Source organism: Argiope bruennichi, chromosome 2, assembly GCF_947563725.1.
Source record: "Argiope bruennichi chromosome 2, qqArgBrue1.1, whole genome shotgun sequence".
Lineage (NCBI taxonomy): Eukaryota > Metazoa > Arthropoda > Arachnida > Araneae > Araneidae > Argiope > Argiope bruennichi.
Genome location: NC_079152.1, coordinates 30,941,278 through 30,960,572, shown reverse-complemented (window position 1 = coordinate 30,960,572; position 19,295 = coordinate 30,941,278). Strand labels below are relative to the sequence as shown.

The 19,295-nt window shown below is 26.6% G+C and overlaps 1 protein-coding gene across 1 annotated transcript; it reads left to right on the top strand.

Annotated features, from left to right (window-relative positions):
• Nucleotides 1–5,282: 5,282 nt before the first annotated feature.
• On the top strand, nt 5,283–15,979 carry LOC129961859 (26S proteasome non-ATPase regulatory subunit 12-like). The gene is made up of 10 exons (XM_056075457.1): nt 5,283–5,433; nt 5,515–5,623; nt 8,353–8,412; nt 9,263–9,499; nt 10,983–11,087; nt 12,337–12,486; nt 12,818–13,065; nt 14,048–14,222; nt 14,661–14,738; nt 15,443–15,979. Exons 1-10 carry the CDS (start codon nt 5,426–5,428, stop codon nt 15,662–15,664), a joined length of 1,392 nt encoding a protein of 463 aa, XP_055931432.1. The 5' UTR covers nt 5,283–5,425; the 3' UTR covers nt 15,665–15,979.
• The last annotated feature ends 3,316 nt before the right edge of the window (nt 15,980–19,295 follow it).

Genomic DNA, 19,295 nt, shown 5'->3' with positions numbered 1-19,295 from the left:
TATTTCACGAAAAAAACTATATTATTCCAAATGTTCCCATTAATGACATATGGATAAATGCATCTTGTTAAAATGGTGATTAATAAATAAAAATGTTGATAGAATATCCATATCTACCATAATGGAAAAAAAAATTTAAATTAAAAAAAAAATATTTTTGTGAGCTCGCAAAAGTTAAAATAAAATTCTTAAAAATAACCCTTCAGGATTACAGGAGAATTCGAATTAAGAACAAATATCTTGTTTTTGAATAAATTCAGTGCAGAATAATAATTTCATAAATTCACATTTCCTCATTAAAAGGCTTTTATTTAAAAAATCCTTTATTCAAATTCTATAGAAAACACCACTTTTATAATGAACCAGAATCTAATGCATAAAATTCTAATTATTTTTTTAAAGAAGAAATGCCTTGAAATTTTTATTTTCTGCTCATGAAAAGTTTTGCCACAGATCCATTAGTAAATAGCATGTTAAGTGGACTAGAAGTTAATAATTTCCGTTGCTGAAGAGTTTTAACTTTCCGAATTCTTCTAAATTGTAAATTGTAAATTCTAAAAAAAGATAGAAACAATGATAGACAAAAAACTGGTAACAATGATGGAAACAGAAGAAAAAAAAGAAGAAAAAAAAAAAGCTGATACAAATATAGTAGTAACATTAAAAACGGCTTTGAGCTCTTTTTTTCAACAGTGAAATATATATTGTTGCAAAATACGTTTAAAATATATTTCAAAAAATTTATTAAATATTGTAAGAAAAATTGTATGATAAACAAATTTGGTATCATTAAAAGGATATATATATATATATATATATATATATATATATATATATATATATATATTAATTTTATAATGCTATAAAAACTATTTTTCTACTGTAAACTTTTAAAAAGTTATCCCGAATAAAGACCAATATTTCGCTTAATTTTTAATTAATTAAAAAATTTTTAATCACTCTGTAAAGCACATTTTTACCCACCAAACTAAATATTTGCCAAATTTGATTGATACATGTCAAAAAGGCTGGTTTGTAAAGTCAGCACATGTACAAACAGACAGAAGCTTTTTCCTTATGTTTAAATATCAAAATTTAGTTAAAATACCAATACATTTTCTCACTAAACATTCTTGCCAGCAGGCTTATGCATTTTTAGCAAAGACTAATCACTCCCTAGCCCCTTTTTTCAATGAGCTAAGAATGATTTATTGGACGTTTAACTCGTACGGAAATGTCTGGTCCCAATACCCTTCTCGTGCCCCCCTCCCCTTTTTCCCCCCTACTAAATAGACAAAGTAGCTGTAAATTTTATGTTACGAACATACAATACCCTTCGTAAAAAGACTACTAGGATTCTTTTATGTTTGTTAAGGTCCATGGCAAGGCGGAAGAAAAATTAACCCTGTATGCAGGAAATATGAAAGAGACCTTATGAACGTCGCCCAATTGGAAGCAATCGACTAAAGACCGATCCTGCTTAATTCTTGGTCTTATACTCAAGAATGTGTTTGATATTGTCGATATTAAACACCATTTTTATTTACTTTATTGCTGTTGTAATTAAGGAAAAAGAACAATATAAAGATAGATTAAAATGAAACCTAAAATATTATTATACTACGATATTTCGAATTAAAAGTTCGAATCACCTTAATATTTATTTTTTGTATAATTTCTGTGATAAATTTGAAAAGAGAATATAAGTAGTCTATAGAAAATATAAGGATCTTTTTGATCTGCCGTCAAAGACATTTTTTTCCTTAATCTGTTCTCTCCTAGCAGATAACAAATGGTCAAGATCAATTACATGATGTTATTGATACCGGATAAGATTAATGTATTAATCATTGGAAGGAGTAATAGCATTTAATTGAACAAAATTAAAACACAGTGCCTGAAAATTTGCCATTGTAGGATGTCCCCTTTCCGAAAACTAAGAGAACTGCTCCACTTCGGGCTCCTTCATGGTTTTTTTCTATCATTTTTCCTGATAGGTTTTCCAATATCCTTCCATTGATAGCGTTTGAAAAAGTCATAACAATAGTTTTTGATGCAAATTTAATTGAATTTTTTATTTCTTAAGATTTGAAGAATTTACTTGATAAAATCAAATATCATAAATCCCATTATGGGTTTGAAGGGGTTTATACATTCCAGCTTATTTTCATCAAATAATCTACAAACAAGTTCATTACATTTTCAGAGAATAAATGTAGATTATTCAAAGAATAGTAGTTGATTAGAAAAGATATATAGAAATTTATAGAACAATTAAAGGTCCATGCTACACATTCAACATTAATATAACTATATAAGCGCATACCCGGCAGCTGAACATAAAGGCTAAATAGAGAATCAGTCAATAAATATTAATTCTGGATTTTAAGAGGAGTCGGTGCATAACTAAGCAGGTATTCCATGTATGACATGGCTAGAGCCGAAGAAGAAACGAGCTCTAATGTTAGCTAACTATTTAATAAATAAACACCGCGTTCCCCAATGATATAAGTAGACGGTTTTGTTTCACATTGAAAACACATTTACATTATAAGGATGATTATTGTTAGATGTATACTTTGGAAACGAAATCGAAATAATTAGGGATGTACCAGCTGCTTTCGGTGACCAGCTGGTCTGTCCATCATTCATTTAGTATTACTTTAATTATGTCAATTAAAGTATTTGCAATAAATTTAATTTTTGTTAAATTAATGCATGAATTGCAAAAAAAATAACAAGTTACATATAATTGTAAATTATTATAAAAATACTGTTTATGAGAATTTTTTTTGAGAATTATTTTTTTAATACTTAATTTCAGTTTAATTCTTCTTTAATTCTTAGTTTTTTATGTGAATTACTGTTTAAGCAAACTATAATATATAAATAATTAACATAACCTTCGAAAAGAATTATCTTGCAGTTGATAGAGGACTTATTTAATGATTGGGCTAAGAAGTAAATATATTAAAACTAATAGAAAGTTAATTTTTAAAATTGCTTTTTATTAAATGATAGGAAAACCCCATAAAAAGCTGGTCAAATAAAAAAACCAACTGTATTTTATTAGGAAAAAAAAAAAGAGAAAAAGATGATAATCCAGTTATACCTAATTTTTAATTTTATGTTAACCTAAAATAAATGAAATAAAATAAATAAAAAATAAATAATAGAAATAAAAATAATAAAGTAGATTTGAATCTTCATCCAAAATATTATAGAAAGCCAAGATTGTAGATTTTAATTGTTTAGTTTTATATTATCTTTAAAAAATTAAAATGACAATAATATGCGCATAAAATTGTATTGAATATCACTGCAATGTGCTCATATAGAAGTATAGTTTACTAAACCAATGAAAAATATTTTTGAAAAATATGTTTAAAAGTATTTTGAAAAATACTAAGATCAAAAAAGAAAAATATTGAATGGAATTAAAAAAAAAAAAAAAAAAAAAAAGATAACTGAAAAATTAATTTTTTTAAAATTTAAAATGTTTTTGGTCAGTGATATATTTTGAAGTTATAAAGAAAATGCTGGAATTTTGTTAATTTTTTATTAAAATTTTAATTTAATTTTTGAAACAAGATTTCTTAATATTGCTATCTAAGAAATAGCTAATTGCCAGCCAAATTTTGAAGCTCTAAGTCCAACAACCTGCCTCGAAAGATGCAATTTATTGATAGCATGCCAGCCTATAAATTTTATTATATTAAAAGTATGAATAATTTTATCTCATATTTTTTAACAAAGAAAAATCGTTCAGCTTTGATTGAAAAATGAAAATGATTTGTCTTTCATTTACAATATTGCTGAAAATCAAAATTTAAAAATTTGTTAAAATAAAGAATATTATAAGATTTTATAATTAAATATATATATATGTCTAAATATACTTTTATTTTAAAGATGAATTAAAATCTTTTTTTAATTTGGAAACATTTTCGAAAGTTATTGCAGAAAAACTTCAAACTTTTTCGCTGTTTTTAAATAATAAAAATTAAAAAATTGCTCTACCAAACATCCTACATATTTATTCTTCTCTGCATACACACGCGCACGTTCTCCTTTATTAGAAAAAAAATTTGCATTTAGTAAAAAATTTATATATATATTATATGGAGAGTCCTTGCAGCCAAATGTTATTTCGAATCGCAATAACATAAAAGAAGTTATTTATTCAAATTTCGCATGAAAATATTTCTATTATTATCGACTGTTGGAGACGTTTTCTTTCAAATGAAAAATAATTATACAATAATAAAATAAATAAAAAATAATAAATAAATACATTTATATTTTCAATAAGTTATTTAATAAATAATAATTTTTAACAAATGACCTAAAAAATTCTTAATAAATAAATACATTTTAATAATAATAAAGAATTTATTTACATCAAAATCAATTTAAAATAAAAAATTATCAGATGAATTTCTGAAAGAGTGTAAAAGAAACGAGTAAAGTTTCAGAAAGAGTAAAAGAAACGAATCAGTTTGACGATTCCAAGTGTTGGCGGAATAAAATAAAAAACAAATCGCGTAATAGGAAATGAAAAAGATTGGCATAATTCGCCACAAATGTGCTTATTTGCCAAATCTTATAACCCCTATTATAGCTAATCCTGCAATTAGAATAGTTCTTGTTAGCGCCTATAGATGGCTGTAGACTGCTAGTGCCGTCTACAGGCACTAATTGGAACCTAGCTTGATCCTCCAATACGTCCTCCGGTTAACTCTACCCGAAATTGATGAGCATTGAGAATTATTTGGCGGAAAATGACATATATTTCGCGCCAGTAGAAGTTGAAGTTGCAAAATAACTGGCTTTGCGCCAGTATAAAATAATAAAACAAAAACAATAAGGCATCGATCATCTCTTCACTTCCGTTTGATTTGCATTCAGGGTGAGGCAATTTTCGCCAAGCAAGGGAAAAAAAGAAAGACAGATAAATATACATATATATATTTTCATCAACACCTGCAACCCTTTCTTCTATTGGAGACGAAATTTCAAAGCAATTGTGGCAAATTAATTAATTGTTTACATTGATTGACAGATATAAGAAATAATATACCCTTGGTGTCAATTATCATAATTATCTCAAAAGCTTCACAATAGAAGGTAAACTTTCGTAATCAAAATTGTAAAAACATTAAGGATTTTGAAAATAAAAAAACTAATCTTTAATGTTCCTAATGAGTTGTTTATGAAATATTGTTATCAATAGAATTTTTTTTTAAAATATAAGTTTAAAATGTCTGCTGAAGCCTTTTAAATTTCTGTTTCATTTCTTTCTACTGTTTGGCAACATCTGCTTTGTTTGTCGTTTCATGCCGATTCATTCACTGTTGAGTAAATTTTGTTTTTAGTTTTCTTCCTCAACATAAAGTGGTTTGTTTAATATATAAAGTTATTCAACATGGAGAAGTAAGTCTTATTTTTGCTTTATATTGTAAATAAGAAGTTAAAATATCCTTTATTATTATTTATCTTTCGTTTTTAATTTAGAACTGTGATTACCGAAGGTTTTACCGATTCGGGTCGAATTCTGAAAATGGAAGTGGATTACAGTGCAACAGTTGATGAAAAAATACCTATATGTCAGAAGTTATGCCAGGTTTGTGTAACCATAATTAATAAATTTTTCATATTCCATTCCGTTTCTCAAAGGCAATGACCTAGCAACCAGAAACGAAGGATCCAATTATAGCATTTTATTGTATATCAAAATAAATAAAATTGTTTACCTATTAACAAATATTTCTCTACATATATGTCATAAAAAAATTCTGAAGAAGTATATTATCTTTTTATTCATCTTGTATATATATGTATATTATATTTAGCTCAAGCACGAAATTTAACTTGTTTAAAACAAATTATATTGTAATCTCACAGAAAGAGCACATAAGGCCTCAGGGTTAGAGGGTTAGTTATTTTCTTAAATACATCCTTATCTTTTTTTTTTTTTTTATGTGACAGATAGTACAAATAGAAGTCAAGAGAAGGCGGTGCATTATGTATATTCTATTTAAAGATATTTGTTTTCAACTATGTGAGGAAATTGACTCATTCTGTATTGCATGCATTATTAAATGTTCTTTCTTATAGGTATTCCAATGAACAAATAAGTAATTGAATTTAGTATTTTAGAATAATTTCCCATTGTTTTGAACAGTGTTGCCACACCACTGGGAGAGTAGGGAATTTAAAAATTGCATTACAAAAACCAGATAAATGCAGGAAAATTTTCATAAAACAGGGAATTTTTAAAAAGTTTCTTAGGTATATTTTTCCCATCTAAAAAAGACTGATCTTTAACGCTTGCAATAATAATAGGTTGTAGTTGTAGTTTCCTAAAATGAAGCAACCCAATTTGTGATTATATAATATTAAAATTTACCTCTTATCTCTCACTCTTTTTTTCTATATAGATCTCTCTGGTTTCAATTTGCAAGACAATTGTTGTTTTTTTTTCCATGAATTACAGCTAATGAGCAAGAGTGGGACTTCTACAGCTGTGCAAAAGATTTGAATACATTTCTCTGACAGAATTAGCAACATTCAATCTGCAGAAGCAGTGCAGTGGTGCTTAGTCTACCATACTTGAGTTTATTGAATGTTTGTTTATTATTTGAGAAACTATGAGCTTATTCAAAGTAGTTTAGAGAATATTTTTTAAATCAATGAGCTGCTCAAAATCCGTATGTAGTATGAATTGGACAGATAAAAAAAAAATCTATCCTGAATTTACTGAATGGGTTTGAGAAATTCCATAAAAATCAATTTGTTGCATACTGCTTACTTTGTAAGATGATAATAATTAATATGGGAGAACAGACACTTATGTCATGTCAAAAGAGGAAAACATGTAAGGCTGTATGCCAAGGATTTATCATTCATGCTGGATTTAGTATTTAAAAGGAATGGCACACCAAATCTGCAAACAACAGATTTAATGTTCGAAAATAAACCGATTTTGAACTTTTTAGCTCAAAAACAATCATTCAAAGCTGAGTTTTTTATGGTAATTAAAACTTGTTGCATCACATTCATCCTTTAATGCATTCAAAGACATGTCCTAAATATCTTTACATTTATTCACTGAAAGAGAAGAAAAAAATGCATGTTAGATCGTACAAAAATTTACCTTATTTATTATGGATTAGGTCCATAGCTCTTTGAAACCGATGGCTGAAAAATATGCTGAAAGTGATGCCCATTTACTTAAGTTAGAAAAAAGGAACAAATTTTTTTTAAAAAAATTGCTTTGTAATGTTTTTATTAAGTAATATTTAAATAATTTGAATCATGATAACACAAATGTTTTGTGTTTTATTTCACCCGAGTCCTGAATTTTGTGTGACTTACAGTTAAAGAGCTTGAGAGATAATATATCCCTTCACCCTTAATGTATAAATTTTTGTCTTGCCAAATTCTTAATAATAAATACACTTATTTTCTGTATGTCAATATAAATCTGTTAATATGCTATTATTTCAAATAATGTTATAATGTTGCTTCCTTCCTATGCTTTTTTTACTCTTTAAAACTATTCCATTATAACTATTGATTTGATGCATTTTCTATTGAAAATATATATACAGGGTTTTTTTTATTTATTTTTTCTTCCAGATTTGAGTGACAATCCTGCTTGAAGTTTCATGCTTATTGAATATATAATTATCAATTATATATAATATAATTATATATAATTTTTTAGGGTAAATTCAGATGGTGTTGAAATTTGATAATTTTTTCTACAGATTTTAGTGTTCCATTTTTTAAATAATTTAATTTGTTTATGAAGCCCAATATTTTATTCATTGTAATGTTTATCATTTCTGTTCAGTTTTTTTCCCATTGTCTGCCTAGCTAAGCTGAAACCTTGCTAAATTTCAATCTAGGAATACATTTTAGTAATTTATAAAACATTACAGTTTGGCAACAGTGTTAAGATTGTACAATGTTCTTGATTTTGCTATTTTATTAATATGTAAATGGCCATTCTCCTCTCAAAACTACTTTAGATTAAAATATTGCCTAAACTGTTTTCGCTTGGGAACTCCGATGGGTTACACATAATTATTTGCCTTTCTAAGAATGCTGAATTAAAAAAAAATGTATGGCATCTTAGGAATGTCACCTTTTCATTCTACGTATGCCTTATTTAACCAGTTTTATCTTGAGGGCATTTCTTTCTGCAGAAGAAATATTTTAGGATAAATTTCTACATAAATAATAGTTCTTCCCCCCCCTCCCCCTCAAAATGTACCAGTTTGGGATTTGTTTTCTTTTTTTTTTCTTGCCACACTTTAATTTATATGGGTTATTTTTTTAATATAGGAGGGAAAACTTACCGAGGCCTTGGAAATACTGATGTCTCTGGAAAAACAGACACGGACAGTAAGTACCAAAATATTTATGGAAATATTTTAAATTTTTATTTATTAAAATATCTTTGTTAGTTTGATAGCAATAAATTACATGCCCAAGATATGTCTTGAAATAAGCAAATTTATGTCAATTTAGTTTTAGATATTTCGAACAGGGTACATGCAAGCATACTTTGGAGCAGTCAGATAAGCAAATTTCATTGTTAGAAAAATGTTTTTTCTAACAATGAAATTTGATAATTAAGATGATAATTGTTATTGAGCTAATAGAAAAAAATACAAAACTACTACCTATTTTCTAGAATGAATAAATGACTATAATTAAATGTTTAAATGACTATAATTATAAGTTTGTTGCAAAATTTTGCTTGTGTACTAGTTAGTGTTAGGAACTTTTGTGCATTGACATATTCATTTCATAATTGTATTATTTTGTAAGATGTATAATTATCCTTAAATTATTATAGTGATTAATGTCTTTTGATTTGCTTGTGATGTTTCATTATTGTTTTCTTGTTCTTTTATTACTTTTCTTTTTGCTTTTTTCGTTTTATTGATACATATTTACTTTATATAATGAAATAAATGATTAAATTTTCCCTGCTATATTATTTGGTTTGATACAATCATTTTCTTTTGTACATATTACATTTATTTATACAAATTTTATAAGAATTGATGAAACCAAGCAGCAAAGATCAGTATATGCTTTTGAACTGTAATAGAAATATTGCATAATTTTGTATTCTGTGATGACATTGCATTTTTCAGTGCTTTCTTCTCTTGCTGGTTAATCTTTATATTTAAAAGAACATTACTTAAATGTTTTTCTTATTGTCACATTGAAATGTTCTTTTCAGGGTGCAGATACTCATTCTTGTGGGCGTGTACTTGTGGCCATTGTGCGATTATGCTTTGAAACTAAGAATTATGCTGCCCTGAATGAGCATATTGTTCTGTTGACCAAACGACGCAGTCAGATCAAGCAGGCAGTCACCAAAATGATACAGGAATGTTGCACGTATGTAGATCAGATGCCAGATAAGAAAACAAAGCTGGAACTTATCGATACTCTTAGGCAGGTTACAGCTGGAAAGGTATAATATGCATCTGCGTAATTCAGTTTAAAAATAATGTTATTATTTTTGTTTAAAAAAGTTTGTACATGATTTTGAATAAATGCAAAACTGAATGAAATTGGTAGTTAAAGAAACTTAGTATTGTGATTAAGACAGAACTTGCAACATTGGCTGTCATTACATTCCCCATAAAATCTTGATGTGCATATTTGAGTCATCTAAAGGGGACATGATTTTTTTGCCCCAAAAAGACTAACATTATTTTCCAAACAATTTGACTCTCCCCCCCCCTAGAAACTTCATTTGATTTGTTCAAATTTGTTATATTATTTATATTAAAAGAAAAGAAAAAAAAAAGATTTTTAAAAGAGATTAATGATTATTTTCAAAAGATTATTTTTTAATGAGAAAATGTATTTTAAATTTCTGTTACAAGAAATTTTAAAATGTATTTTACTCTTAATAGCTCTTATTTTTGATTTTCCTTATTCCTGTGTTTTGATTTAATTAAATAATATTAATTTTTATTTCAAACTTTTTAAATCGCAAATGTAATGGGCAGTTGTATAAAAGGAGGTTTTTGTGCCTGTGTGTTGGTGATTATTTTTGTATATTGTCACATTTATTTGAAATAAAACTTTAACACTTATTTCCTTCTTTTTTTTTTATTTTAAATGTATAAAATTAGAAATATTTTGACCAGTTTCAAAGTTTTTTTCACTTTTATTTTTAATTAGTTTTACTTAAGCTGCTAAAAATTTATTGGCAACCTTGCATAAAATTATCCTAAACACTTGAACAAATTAGAAAATTTGACGCCTTTTTTTTTTTTTTTAAGTATGAATTTTGAGGTATCTTTTAATTTCATTCAACATATTTTGTTACGATTTTAATATTTATTGCATCAATATGAATGTGTTTTTTTCTCTGTCTCTCTCTCTTTTCACTTTGAAATAAACTCTTGCTTTTTAAAACTGACTTTTCTTCATGGCTATATACATATTTCAACTTCTATTTTAAAAAAAATATTTTGAATACATTTTAAAGCAGCATTGACATTGCTCATTTCTTATAATAAAGAATGCAAATAAATTTTGGTTCTGGTAATTCAGAATGTTTTTTTCCTTAAATTATTTGATTCCTTAAATGAAACAAAAAAAAAAAAAATTGAAATGGCCTGTTTTAAATAAATATTTTTCCCCCCTCAAATTAATTTCTTTTCTGCTGGAAGTACTTCAGTGCTTTTTTGTATTAGTAAGATAATTTTTAAAGTCAAAATATAATTATATTTTGTTTACATATTAATTAGTATGTGATTAATATAGTTTTGTTGCATGTTTTTGAAATCCATGTTCATTATTTTTTCATTGAAAATTTTTTTGCTAATATTAATCTATAATTTCAAAAAAGTAATGATTAAATTTTTAATACTTTTGAAGTTGTGAATTTTGTCAATTACCTCAAATGTATGTAAACTCATTTTGCTTCCCTCTGCACATAGATTTATGTTGAAGTGGAACGAGCTAGATTGACCCACAAACTGGCCAAAATGAAAGAAGATGAAAACAAAATTGATGAAGCCAGCAAAATTTTGCAAGAACTGCAGGTTTGTCAATTTTCTTCAGCAAAGTTTTTTATTTTTTAAAAAATGATTTTTTTTTTTTTTTTAAAGCTTCTTTACTTGAAATCACAGAACAGAAACTTGAAATCACTTTCTCCAAGAAGTTTTGCTGTTTTTGACTAATTTGTGCTAATATTTTATCAGAAAAACTAAGGAATAAAAAAGGAAACATTTTATCAGTTGATCCTGAATTTATATTCCTATCAAATTGGGAAATAAGTGGCATAATATTGTAGTAGCCTACCCTGGGAAGCAAAATTTCACAGTGTATAATAATATCTTGCAATTTGAATGAAAAATTTGAACCATTTCTTTTCATATTTTTGGTGTGCCTACAATATGGTTTGAATAAAATGATCTTGAAACTTTGTAATATTTAATCAAAACTAGGGTACCCACGATTCTTGAAAACTTCCTGAATTTCATTTTTCTGTACTCAAAACCTGAGAAAAGTACCTGGTTTTTTTAAAATGTCTTTGAAAAATAAACAAAATTTGCAATCAGTTTTTTCGACTTGAAGTGGGGAGACAAGTCCTTTTCTAAAAGTGTTGCTCTATGACTTCAGATGGCATTATAATAATTCTCAGGTAATGCAGTGAAAATTAAATTTGAAATTAACATTTTGTTTCAATTACTAAGTTGTAATACATTTTCTGATGACTGTCATGCTCTTGATTATTATTACTTATTTAAGAGTGAAAATTTGTAATTGGTCCTTCTAGTTCAGTGGAAATTTTGTAGGATTTCATTTAGAAAAATTGTTAGTGTTCATTGTATCCAAATATATTATTTCAAAAAAAAAAAAAAAAACATTTTAACTGACAGTTTATAATAAAATTATTTTTCCAAGTGGTTATTTAAAATGAAGGTGGAAAATTTTGCTAAATGTTAGAAATTAATTTTATGATTTAGCATTCTAAAAATTTGTGAATTAAAAATTTTGAAAAAGTTCTACTAATTAATAACATAATTATAGCATACTGCCAGTTTTTATATTATTAGTAGATAAAAACTCATTTGAAATGAATATTTTTTCAGAAATGTAAATTAACCTTTTCATTCATTGAAATGAAATATTTTTTTTTAATTGAAGAGCAGTGCCTATTAGCAACAATTAGTATTATTTTAATAATAATTAATAGCTTAAAGTTCTGAGTGGCAATTAATAAATATACTTAAATATTGTTTGATATTGAAATAATTTCTTACAACATATTATTTTTGAAAAATATAGGTTGAAACTTTTGGTTCAATGGATCGACGAGAAAAAGTTGAGCTTATCTTGGAACAAATGAGGCTGTGTTTGGCAGTGAAAGACTATGTTCGTTGCCAAATCATTAGCAAGAAAATCAGCACAAAGTTTTTTGATGATCATTCTACTCAGGTAAGAAGTTTTGGTTTTTGTGTTTGTAAATTAGGAGCCAGTTTTTAATATTCGAAGATATTTCTTTTTTCTATAATATATATATATATATATATATATATATATATATAATATTATATGATTTTTAAAAATTATACGAGATTAACATATAATTTGTATATTGCTTAATATTTTTATATTTTGATTTTATACTGTTGTAATTTACTTGTTGAATGAAGGTAGTATTTGAACTATTAATTCATATAGCTGAAATATTTCATTAGTTTAAAGTTTTTAAATATCTACATTTATCAACATCAATATATAATGTTTAATAATATATTTTTTTCAGGATTTGAAATTGAAATTCTATCGTTTGATGATTGAGCTAGACCAGCATGAAGGATCTTATCTAGCTGTATGTAAACATTTTAGAGCTGTTTATGATACCCCACAAATTCAAGAAGATAAAGAAAAGAAACATGTAGCGCTGAAAAAAGTTGTCATGTATCTTGTTCTGTCACCTTATGATAATGAGCAATCTGATTTAATACACAGAGTTAAAGAAGACAAAAATTTAGAAGAAATGTCTAAATATAAGTAAGTTAATGTACCAATTGTATCTGCTTTATAAATAACTTTTTTTAGATTTTTATTGCTTTAACAGATGTAAATAATTAATGTGAAATATATTTAGTCCGCCAGTTTAAGTTTTCCTTTTTTACTGTTTTTTTTTTCTTGATTTAATATCTTTGTTTGTCATACCACTAAAAATATATTGTTCATATGTGTGTAATGAAGAGGACTGTTCAAACTGTTTGTTGTTACATATGGCATTGCTGTGGAAATTAAGCAGGGTTAAGTTTATTAATAAATTTTAGCACAAATACAAAATAAACATTTATACTGAAGTTTAAAATCTTCATAATTATTTAAATTTTTATGCAGCAAAACATAGAATAGCAGAATAGATTTGTGCGATATTACTAATGAAATTATGCATAATTTATAACGGGAGGAAAAACTTTTCAAATTTCTATAATCCATTTTATCCTCTTTAAGAATACAAGGATTGTGTTGAAATGTTATACAACGATTATTCTATAATTTGGCTAAATTATTCATTGTCAGTAGACAAAGCTGAGCTAAATTTGATATAACAATATTTCAAAAACTAACTCCCTCTGTTTTATGAATTGCTAATGCAATACTATTGTTTCTTATTTTATAAGTAAAAATTCTATTATGTTTTTATAAAATATTTTATGATTTAATTTGATGCCAATGACAACTTGGCTGAAATGTCATTCTATTCATCATTTTTTTTTAATTTATTGCTTAGCATCCATAATATAAAAATGCATCAACATATAAGAATGCTGAAGCTTTGGTTTATGAATTGAATAAAAAATTATTTGTTTGTTTCCTAATGTTTTTATGAATTCATTTGTTTTTCATAAAGCTTTGCAGTGCAGTTTGTTTGCTAAGAAAGTTAAAAATAATTTAATTTCTCCTTAATGTGCCTTAATTTAAATCTGGTCAATAAACAAATTGTCATTCATAATTTTAAAAAATTTTTTAGGGAGTTATTGCAACTTTTCACCACCCCTGAACTTATCAACTGGAGACTGTTGCATGAAAAATATGAATCTGATTTACGTGAAGCTGCGAGTGATGTGACTGCAGCAGAAGTTTTTGGCCATGATGATATAGGCAAAAAATGCTGGCAAGATTTGAAAAATAGGGTTGTAGAACATGTAAGACATTTTTGAAAATATTTTTCATAATTTTTTTTTCAAGTAAATAAGGCTTTAAGTAAATTGGTAAAAAATGCAAGTAATATTGATTGAATCTTGCTTTTGTGTTTTGATACATGTTAATTTTGTCAACATTTTTTAATTTATGAAATCCTGTTGCTTTGTTATTTCTATTTTTCGTAATTTGTAATGCTTTGTTACTTTTATTTTTTGTAATTTGTAATGCTTTGTTATTTTTATTTTTGTAATTATAGCTAAAATTGTTCAATATATATATATATATATTTCACTTTGTGAGTTTTGTTTTGTATAGTTTCATATGTGTCATGAATAAATATGTTTTATTACCTTTTTTACTTTTAAAATATATCAAAATAAATTAGTTTTTAAATGTAACATTAAAAATAACACTTTTTTTAATAATTTTTCTTGTTTTAGAACATAAGGATTATGGCAAAATATTATACAAGGATCACTCTTAAACGTATGGCTGAATTATTAGACTTGAATGAAGCAGTAAGTATTGCAGTATAATTCATTATTTTCATGTTAGTCCCCCCCCCCCCTTCTAATCACTGTTTTTCACACAGAAATTTTGTTCTGAAAAATATTTTTCACTTTTTGTCAAATAACAAAATACTACCATAAAAATTGCTGATACTTAAACAATTTTTTAAAAAGCATTAATGATTTTAGTTTTTAAATAAAATTATTGTTTTAGCACTTCAGTCATCTTTTAAGTAGTCCATAATTGAAGTTGAGGCCATGAAAATAAAGTTAGCAGAATTCTCTTTATGGTCAGGTTGGTAGGGCATTGGGCTTGCATCCATAAGGTTGTGACTTCGAACGACGCCAACCGAAGACTCGCCGTGTGTGTGGTGGCTAGCTCGCATATAAATCTGTTATGGTCACAAAGTCCTCCAATTCGTGAGTAATACCACTGTGAGTACTGGTTCAGAGGTGATTGTTCTCTGATTCAGGTCTAAATTACAGTCTGTGGATGAGTGAATGAATTAATGAAGTCTGTGAACCACATTTCACAAAGGAAAATTTTTACCCTTAGTGCCCCTAAAATGTGTTGCATGACTTAAATGTGTCTCTTTCCAAATTCAACTCTCTGAAATGTAGTTATTAATCAGATTCTCCAAGTTCTATATTGCATGCTATTTGGTGCAAAAGCATTAATGCAATAATAACATTTTTATTTATTTATTTTTCAGGAAACAGAGGAAATGCTATCAAATTTGGTTGTTAACAAAACTGTCTGGGCGAAAATTGATCGTCTGGAAGGAGTTGTCTCATTTTCTCAGCTCAAAGATCCCAGTGAGGTTCTGAATGACTGGTCACATAATTTAAATAAACTGATGCAACTGCTCAGTAAAACCACTCATTTGATTAACAAAGAAGAAATGGTTCATAAGCACATGCTTACTGAAGCTTAAGCTATATTTATTATTTTTATTTTTTTAAGAACTGAGTCACAGACTCACTAAAAGTACTTTTCGTCCTTACCGAATTTAACTAGATTGCACTTATTTGCAACTTTTTTTAATGTTTAGATTCTCTAAATTAAATATTCTTCCTTTATATTATGTTTTCAACATCCAGAAATTTCATCTTCAAAAATTTTGTTCTCTCATTCTTGTAAATAAAATTTAACCATTTCTAATTCTTTTGTCTTTTCTTATTGTCGGTAAATTAAAACTGTGTTGTAAAACTTACATAAACAAATAAATATTTTTTTGAGACAGCTACAATTTTTATTAAAATGAGTTTTTTTTAATTGTGTATTATAATCTGATATAGTATGTTCTTTGCAAATAACAAAATTATAACTTTTTGTGTTAATTGTGAATATGTGGTTTCATAATTTAACTTAGCAATTTTAATTTGACTATATTACTTTCTTATTGAAATAAAAACTGTTTTTTAATTATTAACTTTGCAGTTGAAGTGTTAATTTAAGTAATATAATTTTCTAATTCATTACCTGTGCGCCTTTTTTTCTAAATCTAATGTATCTTTCAAATCAGTAGTGTTTCTTATTGATTAATACATTATTAAAATTATGCTTAAGTTAGAGATCTTCTCAAATGTTATTCAAGCTAATCTTCATAGAAAATATAATTCTTTGTATTTTAAGATGGTGTAATAACTATTTTAAAATTAAAATTTTATTAAAAAATATGAAAATTATTTAATCTTTATTAAAAAGTAATAGCATTTTGAAAAGCGATCTTGAGTTGATTATTATTAATTTTAAAAAATATGTGTGACAGATAGGAACTAGCTGATGATCTAAATGTCGGGGTTGCCAACCAACCAGAAATCATCGGGATTTTTTTTATATATATAAATTGAACATTTTTCTCAAATATGATAATTTTCTGATATTTTTTCATAAGTAGAATGAAGCATTGTTGACAATTAATGAAAATCAAACATCTTCTAGTATCTTAAACAGAAGCCATCTGTATTTCTGAGCTGCAATAGATTTATATTTACATTTCTGAGGGTTAAAAATTTTGAGTGTGTATTATCACCAATGGTAAATTTGGCAACTTTCTTTAATTTTGAAGAACAACTCTTGTGCATCTAGCTTATAATGGATTCTTATTCAAGCCTTGCTGACTGTTTTGTGTCTGTTAGTAAATTTTTTATTTGCCTTACTTTTATATTTTATATACTTATCTAAAAAATTAATTCCTTACCTTATAGTTTTGCATTATTTATGGTATTGCAATAATAATGTGATGTTATTATAATTTGTTAATTCATCGTTTTTAGATTGAGTTACTATTGATGCTAGGTTTTGCATTAGCCAAAACTATTTAAGTACAGGAAAATTGGTTAAATTAACTTTTGAATGAAAAGAAAGATTAGCCACCATATCTAATTTATTGCATAAATATATAATATTTCCTTCAAAAATCTTTCTTAATGTTTTTTTCAGAACATAAAGTTATCGATATAATTAGTGAAAATGGTTTTGCATACTCTCGGAAAAGCAAACTTCACTGAAGCCCAACTCCTGTTACTGTTATGATTTTAAACTTTAATAAGTCTCCTTTTTAAAAGGATATATACAAAATTCTTAAAAGGATTTACTAAATTCTTCATATGGATGGATGTTATTATTTTCTTTTAACAATTTTTTTTTTATTTTGTGTTTGTTTAAAATTCCCCACACATTCAATAAAGTACTCTTTAATTTTAAATAATATTAAACACAGAAATTAATTTGTTTGATGCACACACTTTTCTTGTAAATATATCAAAAAATTTTTAGACAGAAGCATGGCAATTTTCTTTTATGTCTTGATGTATATTAAAATGTTTCGCACAATAATTTATAAAATTCATTCATACACGCTTTTTGAAATTTATACCTCTAAATTATTTTTCTTTTTGTGCAATGAAGAAAAAAAATGATGACCAATTTTCCACTTTTTTTCTATGTTTATGGGTTAAGCGCTCAACCAGCAACCAGGAGGTAATTTTTATTATTATAGTTGATGGAGTAAAAATCAATCCAATTTTGGTATCTTATTTTGATCCAGAAATTTCATTTCGTATTCATAAATAAAAAAAATTTCTGTTAGTAAAATTATTATTTAATTTAATTTTTTGTAATACTTCACATATATTAAATAACCAGTAAATGATGTAAATTCTTTGTTGATTTATAATTAGAAAATATAGCGAATGTGAAGAGATAATTCAAGATATAAAATTATCACTACTTCTTTTTCCCTCAAACACTTCCTTCTTTCTCCATTAGCTTGATAAAACTTGTCCAAAAAAGGATATTCAATAAGATGTGAAGTAAATTATTTGAATAAATTCTTAATTTTCTACATGTACTAATTAATGATTGCTCATAAAAGTTTCAATTGTTTTACAAAATTACCTGTGTGCTTTTTCCTCCTGTGGTGAAGTGCTTTACCTGTGTGCTTTTTCCTCCTGAAGAGTGACCTGTAATAAGACTGAAGAGAGACTAAATATCTATTCTAATAAGTCAAATGTGCTTTTTATCCAGACAGCAAGAATAGAAACCAAAAACTCATAAATAACTAATAAGATAGGAAAGAACAATTAAGAGAATGACAAATTTTGAGTAGGAATGGGGGGGGGAAGCAGATTTGCAATGGCTGCTCTGATTGCAGTTTTAACACCTATGAATTCAAAGTATTTCTTTCGTCTCCAGTCAATCCATATGTAGTCAGTTATGTACGCGGTAGGCTTTCATGAGATGCTTACAGATTAGCACTCACCTGTATTTCTCATGTTTATTAACCCTCTGATGAGATGTGGAAGTTTGGAGAGGGGGATGCCAGCTCAAGTGTTGTCCTTGTCATCTGACCGTGGTTTAAAATTACGAAGTCCTTCCCAAATAGCCCTAGTGTTGCTTTAAAACGGGACGTTAATATATCTAAACAAACTCATGTTTATTGATTTATTTCTTACCTTATTTTCACGTTGTTGTTGGTGAAGATCCACCAAGGTGTGAGATGAAATGGAAGGTCTAGTGTTTTTGTCAAATAAACAGTTAATTAAGAAGAAACAGACCGTATTTTTAATTCATCCAAATTTTAGAATAGAAATAAACGAAAATGGTAGGAAAGATTGTTCCGCTCTAATAAAGGAGAATGGGCAAAGTTAGTTTTCAAACATGTAAAATTCAAAGCTTATGGTGATTTTTACTATAACCAAGTTTTTACCAGTCATGTCCTATGGATATTAAGCCAAATTATGGAAGAAAATGGTTTAATGCTTTTATAGAGAATCAAATGAAACAGTGAAACATATTTTTTTGTAAGTGTAAAACATGGGGCAACGAGAAGTGTACTTGGCACAATAGCTAGATTAGCAAGAAACTTTCACATTTATTTTCCTTCTTTTAAGACAGTAACGATTACTATAATACAAAAAAATAATGATAATGCCTTTGGACTTTACTAAATAATATCTTATCAATATCCCATGATTTGTTACATATACATGTTTAGACACGGATTTTTTTTTAATTGAAGAAATTAAATAATTGACGTTTAAAGGATGTTGTATTAACGT